This window comes from Mercurialis annua, linkage group LG1-X (genome assembly GCF_937616625.2).
Source record: "Mercurialis annua linkage group LG1-X, ddMerAnnu1.2, whole genome shotgun sequence".
NCBI classification, from domain to species: domain Eukaryota; kingdom Viridiplantae; phylum Streptophyta; class Magnoliopsida; order Malpighiales; family Euphorbiaceae; genus Mercurialis; species Mercurialis annua.
Genome location: NC_065570.1, coordinates 67,905,987 through 67,914,820, shown reverse-complemented (window position 1 = coordinate 67,914,820; position 8,834 = coordinate 67,905,987). Strand labels below are relative to the sequence as shown.

General features: G+C 32.7%; 1 protein-coding gene across 2 annotated transcripts; it reads right to left on the bottom strand.

Moving 5' to 3' along the window:
- Positions 1-2,001: 2,001 nt before the first annotated feature.
- LOC126665216 (autophagy-related protein 18b) lies at positions 2,002-8,420 on the bottom strand. Of its 2 annotated transcripts, XM_050357938.2 has the most exons (12): positions 8,194-8,419; positions 8,045-8,115; positions 7,866-7,939; positions 7,644-7,753; positions 6,516-6,607; positions 5,598-5,710; positions 4,421-4,540; positions 3,663-3,808; positions 3,336-3,449; positions 3,084-3,137; positions 2,404-2,525; positions 2,002-2,313 (listed from the first exon to the last, which is right to left on the bottom strand). In XM_050357938.2, the coding sequence occupies exons 1-12, from the start codon at positions 8,244-8,246 to the stop codon at positions 2,285-2,287; spliced, it is 1,098 nt and encodes a 365-aa protein (XP_050213895.1). In that variant the 5' UTR covers positions 8,247-8,419; the 3' UTR covers positions 2,002-2,284. The 2 variants fall into 2 exon arrangements, with proteins under 2 accessions (XP_050213895.1, XP_050213896.1); XM_050357939.2 differs by lacking the exon at positions 4,421-4,540 and having other exon boundaries at positions 8,194-8,420.
- Between the last annotated feature and the right edge of the window lie 414 nt (positions 8,421-8,834).

Genomic DNA, 8,834 nt, shown 5'->3' with positions numbered 1-8,834 from the left:
TCTAGTTACCATACTACAGTTTTATGATAATGACATGATAATATAGTGATATTGATATGATAATCAGACATTGTTTTATCATAACATTATCATAGATATTATCGTACCATTATCATTTAGGTACCATAAATATTATCATCTCGGTATCATATGATAATTTTATGATAACGACATGATAATATTATGAGAATGATATGATCATCAAATATTATTTTCTGCAAAACATCTTTTTTTCTACAATGTTATGATAACTACATGATAATATAGTGATACTCATATGATAATCAGACGCTATTTTTTTAAAAAATAAATATTTTTCTCTGCAGTTTTATGATAATGATTTGATTATATAGTGATACTCATATGAGGCTATTAATCACCCATGGCCTCTGACTTTTGAGGGACCATGCATAAATCCCCCTGATGTTTAAAAACGGGCACAAAACCCCCTGATCTTTGTGGCGGCGCTATTCACGGCCCTTATAGACGAAAATATCCCCGATGCCGTTTTTTTTTTGCGGTTGTCTTTAAAAAAAAATGACGCGTCACGTGTTAGTTGACACGTCATCAAAAGACAAAAAAAATACCCAAAACACCTCTAAATATAATATCTGATTAAATTAAAAAATCAAGGGAAAAGGATCATTTATGCCCCTAAGGTTTAACTTCAGGATCAAGTAAGCCCTTAACGTCCGAAAAGGTTCAAATATGTCCCCAACGTCTTGAAAAATGAACAACCAGGCCCCTCAATTTCGACAACCAACCCCTCAATGTCTCATTTATAAGTCAAAATGGGGGCCTGATTGTTCACTTTTTAAGACGTTGGGGGCATATTTGAACCTTTCTGAACGTTGAAGGCTTGTTTGATCTTATAGCCAAACCTTAGGGGCCGTGAATAGCGTGGCAGCTGATGTGGTATTTTGGGTGTTTCAAATTTTTAAGGTATTTTGCTAACGTGGCAGCTGATGTGGTGCCGTTAGTTTTTTTTAAGACAAATAGCTGGCTGAAAAAGACGGCGGCAAGGGTATTTTTGTCCATACGGACAGTGAATAGCGCCGCCACAAAGATCAGGGGGTTTTGTGCCCATTTTTAAACATCAGGGGGTTTTGTGCACGGACCCTTAAAAGTCAGGGGACATGGGTGATTAATAGCCCTCATATGGTAATCAAATGCTGTTTTTTTTTCATCATAACATCATTTCTTATACAAATTTTTAAATCTAAAGTTGAAAAAATTAAAGAGTAATTTATTTAGATTTGAAAGTTAAAATTAATCGTATTTATCACCACGAATTAAGAAAAAAATCGCTAAATTCAAATATGAAAAAACGGCGGAGCGACGACAAAATGATGGCGGAGCAATGAAAGAAAGACGAAGAAGAAGAAGAAGAGAAAGAGAGAAAAATATGGCACGTGGTATGATTAGAGTAAAATAAATATGTTTAGAGTAAAATAAAAAGTAAATATAATTATAATATAAATATGTCTTACAGTAAAAAAAATAACTACATTAAAAGGATAAGGTATTTTCTCTATCTTTTTCTTGTTGAGGTACAAAATCATATTATTTTAAAAACGGTTAATGCCGTAAAAAGTTACCAACTTTACACATTTTCTCATTTTAATCACGCAGTTTAAATTCTCATTTTCATGCACGAACTACCACTTTTTTTCAAATTCATGCACGGTGCTGAGGTGTCACGGCTCCATTGGTGTAATTCGCTGAGGTGGAGGTCATTTTATACAAATGAATGAGTGTCATCTCAGCACCGTGCATGAATTTAAGAAAAAGTGGTAATTCGTGCATGAAAATGAGAAAATTTAAACTGCGTGATTAAAATGAGAAAACATGTAAAGTTCGTGATTTTTTTTTGACATTAACCCTTTTAAAAAAGAGAGTATTTTTCCTAATTTTCTCATTTTGTGATGGAAGTCTATTACTGATCTCTTCTGAATTGATCACTTTCAGAGACCAATAACCAAAATGATCTACCCCAAATCATACACAAATATACATCATAACTTAATTTTTTTACTACATATACAAGCCAAGCTATACATAAACCTAAAATAAGCTTAATTTTTTTTTACAAATTCCATATAATGTGTATTTACATAGGTGAAGTCTTAACTTAGCTCATGTTGTTGTCAGCTCTCTGCAAATCATGGCTTTCTATGCCGTCTAATAACATTAGAAAGACCGGTATCTTATCAACAGCGGAGAGTCGATTTCTTCATGTTCGACTAATCAGTTCAGTTGTTATGTCAGCGATAGTCAAGCTGTATCATACCAGTTGAAAATGTTGTTCTTCACCTAAGATTAGTAGGAATATAATGTGCTTCAGGCATCATAAAAGAAAAAGAGGGAGACAACAATGCAATCACAACAAGGATTTAGCATTACCTGATAGCACGGTTAAAAGATTGAATTCGTGCTTCAAACTCCATTTAGATTCATTTAGAATGTTAACATTTACAGCGTACTCCTCGAAGAACCCATTGAAGGTTATTACTGATATGGTGGCACTGTAAAATTCAATATAAGATAGTAAGCCAATAGAAAGAGACAATGAATGCAAACATAGTTACTAAAGACGCAAGTTTTTACAAATGGTCGACTCATTTTTTATAAACAACAATGGATCATAAAAATCGATAAAAAGATATTTATAAACATGGACCCCTCCTCACTCAACAATAATGTGTGTTCCTCATTATAGTGATTTTATTTATTTTGGGCCAACCAAAATACATGATATTTCCCCTAATATTGCATTCACATTCTAAAGTTCTTCTCTTCTCATTCCCTATTACTAATATAAAAATGTGAATTTGATTTTCTCTCCACAAAGTTAGACGAACGATTAAAAAAACATTGTTTCATGTGCTTCCATTTACTGTTACAACTAAATACTTTAAGCCCAAAAATGGCTCTAATATGTGTATTACATTTTAAAGCTACTCTGCATAGTGTCAAATCATAAAAAAAAAATATCAAACTTCTGGAAGCTAAAAATAAGGATATAAATAGAAGGCAATGAAATGGATACAATGCTGAAATTTGCAATATAACAGAAAACCGACCTGCAAGAATCAGAGACGTCATCGATCTTGTCCACCTTGCGCACTACTACATAGCTGTACCATATGACTTTATTAGTAAATCCAAGCATTTAAAACAACTAGAAATGCAAGTAGGAACTTTTGATCTACTAAGAGGACTTCGAGCCTTGATTAACACAATTAAAATGACAAAAGGAGGTTGCAGACACAGTTTAATAAAGGAATCAACAAAATGCATTGATTAGTAATATTGTCAGATACAAAGAGCTTCACCTTTTCACTCCAGCTGGAACAGCATTATGAAGCACGTGATGATAGGATAGATCTAAAGCATCATTTACAGAATCAGGTAATATGGACGCTAGAAAGCTACTTGATCTTCTGCGCCTGTGATAAATAATTGTTTAATTAAGACGGATCGTACTTTACAAATTAATAGAATGATTAATGAACATGCACAAAACATACAGATTAAATGTGAGTTGTGGGGAAAAAAACTAAAGGACATGATAACCATAGTGCAATGCTGCACACAGATACAAGGAAATATATTTAGATTATTTAACACAATCCCATTTCGTGTTGTCTCGTACGACTCACCTCTGATTTATGGCAAACCCCAGTAAAAAGGCATGAACAGAACCTGAAGAACTTGAAGCTACAAGAATTTCTGGAAACTGCATTGGAGGTCCAAATGACAAGGAAAATATCGTTGATGGGTATGCCCCCCTTCGAAAACTGTATGACTGCTCAAGAAGATAGGAACATTAGACAAGATGTTAGAATAGTACAAGTTTACTTTTGAAGAATTTGGCACGCAAGACTCTCTACCTTTTAGTCAAAAGATTTTTATGAAAGGAAAACAAAAATTGCTCAGTTTATAAAAACAGTAACTAAACAGGTCTGGAAAATGCTTGCTCTAGATATTAGATGGGCCCACTTATGAGACTGCCAAAAAGCTAAAATACTTCAGACTGAATAAAACAACAATCCTAAATAATCACAGCAAAAGAAAAATAATGATAAAAAAAAATTAATATCTCCAGAGACACTTAAGATTGTTTATGTCGTGGTTAATATTTCTTTTGGTTAAGCCTATGCACAAAGAGAGAGCTAAAGAGCCACCTAGAGCTGCATTTCAATCAAATGGTTTTCATTCAATCACGGTTTTATCCAGTGCATTGGTATTTTCTCTACATCAAATGAAAACTCAGAAAACAGGATTACCAAAGAATTATTTTCAAAACTTTTAGACATGAATAACAAGTGAAAATTTTACTCAACCACATTAGCAAACTTTATCAATTATCAGAAGTGATGCCAGGCCTGCCATAAACACGAGATATATTATTATTTACTTTAGTGGCTTCTTGAACTAGATGAACTCTGATAATGGTTCCCTGTTCAGATGCTGTTGCAATGTACATCCCATTCGATGAAACAGCCACTGCAGCCAATGGTGCACGATGAGCATCTATCTGCACTTATATTCAACACATGCGTATGCTAAATGATAAATGGAAAAAGAGAAGAAAAAAGAAAAGAGTAAATTAAAGTACATAACAATTTTTAGATTTTTGGTTACTGCTGAAGTACCAAGAGATATCAAAGGAACCAAAAAAATTCTAAATAAGAATTATTAGCAACAAATATCTTGTATGATTATTATCTTGTAGAAGTTTTAATTGATAAGCAATTGAGCAAGAACTGAAAACTACTATTAATTAGGAAAAGGTAAAAACATTAGTGTGATGGTAGAAAAAAATACTCTAACAAGCAAGAGTGATAATGCAAGGATTTGAAAAGCGCAAAGGAAGAAAATAATAATTTATGTGCTCATGCTATTACTTTAAAAAAAATCAAAATTTTTCTACTCTACTAAAGTTTACATGAGGTTAAGATGTCAAAATCTTTGCATAATTAGGGTAAAAAAAACGAAATTGTGCTTCTGGAAATCTCTACTTCCAAAGAAAATTCTTTATGACAGGAAACAGCAAGCAAAGTGCTGTTGTAGTTCAAGGAAAAAAGTAGCAGAGCTTTCATGGCATAGTTGCAACTTGCAAGTACTAGAGAGAAGATTCCATATCTTCTTGCTATTGAACTTTGAGTTTACTAAGCAATTAAACCCGTGTAAATAATCATCTTAATTTATGTAGTATTCATTTACAAACATATGGTCCAATGTTTTAAGCAAAGATGACCACAGTGAACATATAACAGTAGAAGTTCATAGTCCATATTTAATTAAATTCAACAAGAGAAACCAATATTGCCGCATATCAGCAGCAAGCATCCTTGTAAGACTGATTTAAGTAGACGAGTATCTTGCAACTCGAGTGTTATAACTTATAACCATTCAATTATTCCTAGAAACAATAAGCAATATTTTAAAGCTTATGGGGTACCAGAACTCTCAAACTTAAAAGGATTTACAAAAGGAAAAGAGATAGCCACATGGGTTAGATATATAATCAACAAAAGGAATCAGATGACTCTGATTCCTTGTCAAATAATAAGTGTTCCAAAAAAATAAACCTGGCAATGTGACTGGAGTTCCATGACATTGTAGACCAAAACTGACCCTTTGGTTGTACTTGCAGGAAGAGCCAAGAAACAACCATCTAAGCTAGGGGAAAATGCACAAAGTCCTGAGGAATGAGAAAAATAAATAATTACAGAGTCAGAATTTAAAAAAAAATGATAAGATGTACACCAAATTTAAAACACTCTCTTCTACTTATAGGACTAAGTGAACCCAAATCTCAGTTCTTAAGTTTTCTTTTGTAAATTCTTATTGGCGCAATAGAAAATACAGAGGCCACAAGCATATGTTTGATTCAGATAAAAAAATGGAGAAAAACATCAATTCAAACTCTAACTAGAGCTTCCAGTTAAAATTGAAGGTCTTCATTTAGACAGAAACTCGGACTAAGCTAAACTATCAATATAAAGATAGCATTTGTTGCTCATCATTATACTACTTTCACTAATCAGAGAATGAGAAAATAGGGAATGCAGCCATCTCAAAATCAAATCATAACAGAACTAAAACCGTTTGAAGAACTCTAAATGTGTTGCAGAAAAACAAAACTAAGTACCATTTTCATGATATAACATTCATACTACAAGGTGCTAACGAATGTTGTTTCAGAACACCGTGCCTATCACGTAGGACAACATAATGCAATTACACGCCCAAAGATAAATTTTCTACAATTAAGTGAATCAATGCACGATAGGATTTAATTCAATGTTCCATTTTCTTATGCATGATATAAGTTAACTGTCCTGTTGCTGTTTGGAAAACACTATCGGGTCATACATCAGGGAGCAACTGGGAATAAAACAAGAAAGAATTTTCATTTGCAATTTAGAAGATTTAAATGCCAAAACCTTATAAAAGCATGTCATGAATACTACTATAGACCAAAAAGTGTAAAATTCTAAACCCACCTTTTGCATTTGGAACTGTATCAATAGTGTCCAGCATTGCAATACTATTTGAATCATAAATGAAAGTTTTTTCTTCCAAAACAACGACTAGCCTGCAATAGTTAAGAGAAAAAGATTCAAAATAAGCATAAACAAATTGATTCACAATAAGGATAAACTGATTGAAATATGCTTGCATATCTGCGTTAATATTTGGTATGTATCATCAATCAATTTGAGCCAAATTATAAGACCACTTTCAGCAATTTGAAGATTGGCTTCGGTTCTTTTTTGAAAAATGCAAATTAAACTACATATGCATGAAGTCTAAAATTACCATATCATTTATTCTGCTCAATGCCACATTAAGGTCTTCACTAACATATGAACATAAAAATATCATAATTTAGCACTAAAGACTTTATATGATGTGAAATTAAAAATAAAATTGAGCTCAACTTTTAACAAAAATGCTAGGTAGCATGGATGCGGACAGGGGAAAACGGACACTTGGACACGATAAGATTTTAAGGTTTCCTATGTAAATAATGAAGTTAAGTGTCCAAAACGTTTCCGAAACATGACATTTTTATTGAATGAAGTGTCCGTACTACCTAGCCAAAATATTAAGATAGTATATGGTATACCAAACTGAATTATTCCATTAGTAGCAATGTCATTCGTCCAATACACTAGCAAATATTCTACATTTTCCTTCACTTGTTTGTAATACAAATTTTACAAAGAACAAACGGAGCTTATAAAAACAGCTTTCTTGCTGAAACAACTCCAATATTGAGCTATTTCAACAAGTCCTTTTAAAGCCTTCCAATCTCCTTAAGTCAATCAGTCCGAAGTCCCCTGATATCATATCCAGGTCAATTCAAATAATGCATCAAATTGAATGACATATATCAGTTTCTCACTACAGAATAATTTTATATAACAGAAGAAGTAAAGTATAATATAATAGTATATATGTAAATCAACCTTAGGAATTAAATTTGAACTTCCAATATGCCAAATGCAGTTAAAAACTGAGATAACTTCCACAGCCCTTTTTAGTATCCAGCAAATTGTTAAATCCACCATTAAACATTTTTAAAAAACATAGGTTAATACTAGAGATAGGCAATATAGTATTAGTACCTTTTTTTATTCAATCGAACAGCAAGAATGGAAGTCAAAAAATTCAATTCGCGGCGAGGAGTTCCAGTTATGAAATCAAACAAACAGAGACGCCTTGGCGATAACGTAGGCTGTTTTGCAATTCAATTTGCAGAATTCATATGAATAACAAACAATAATCTTAATAATCTTGCTCAAAACAAGTTAAAAATATATAGATAAAAGTTTTTTTAAAAAAAGCACCTGTTCACCAGCACCAACAATAGCAAGAAGACTTGTACTGTTTAGCATTTCAACTACATTAAAAGCTCCAACACCTATTCATTCCATTCAAAAATAAAAAAACACGGACACTATTTCATGAATAATTTTAAGCTAAAAATTGAGCAAAACGATTAAATAAAAAAATTAGATGAACATACGTTTGTAATAGAGACGGCCTGTATTAGGATCAAAAATTTTGATACCATCGCGAGAGCTAATTGCGAGACGACTACAAAAAACAGATAATTGAAAGCAAAATAGTTGTTAATGAGGATCAAATTAAGTAAAAATTAGAAAATTGAAATACCTGTTATCTTGATTGAATGAAGCGGAGAAAATAGGATAATGAGTACTGCTCATTAATTGAATTTGATTTTGATTCGACGAACAAACACTCTAACTGTTGATCTTAATTTGCTGGACTTGGAGTCAATCATAAGCGTTGACAAATTTAAGACAAAGAATATCAAATTCTTATTTGAAGATAGGAATGTTGTCAATTTGTGTGGGATTTGGATTCCAGTTCTCATTCTAATTCGGTAATTCCTTATATTCAATTATGAAGCCCAATTAGACCCAGTGATTAAAAGACCGGACCGGACCCGCGAACCGGTCAGCTGTCCCATCCAATCAACACTGAAAAGTGGAACTAGTTCAACTGGATTGCACGGATACATATTTTACTCAGCCGATTTAACCAGCGATTGAACCGTTTGAACCATAAACCGCCGGCTCACCCATTAGACCTGCTTAAGGGGTGGGGATAGGGATATGCAATAAACCGAATCGATCAGAAAATCAAAACAACCAAAAAAATCTATTCGGTCCATTGTATAACTTTTTTTTTAAATACTGATTTAATTCTAAAAAAAACTGAAAAAACTAAAGAAAGTGAAGTATCAATATATTGAGAAATTCTTAGGTAGACTCGGTCTACCACGTCATCCG

What these genes read in the sequence shown, in the direction of transcription:
- LOC126665216 (XM_050357938.2), bottom strand. Translation starts at nt 8,246, where the DNA reads ATGAGCAGTACTCATTATCCTATTTTCTCCGCTTCATTCAATCAAGAT. An exon ending in TACAGTTCCAAATGCAAAAG is followed by an intron (nt 5,711 to 6,515) that starts GTGGGTTTAGAA and finishes CTCATTCCTCAG; the next exon opens with GACTTTGTGCATTTTCCCCT. An exon ending in AACTCCAGTCACATTGCCAG is followed by an intron (nt 4,541 to 5,597) that starts GTTTATTTTTTT and finishes ATATAAGTGCAG; the next exon opens with ATAGATGCTCATCGTGCACC.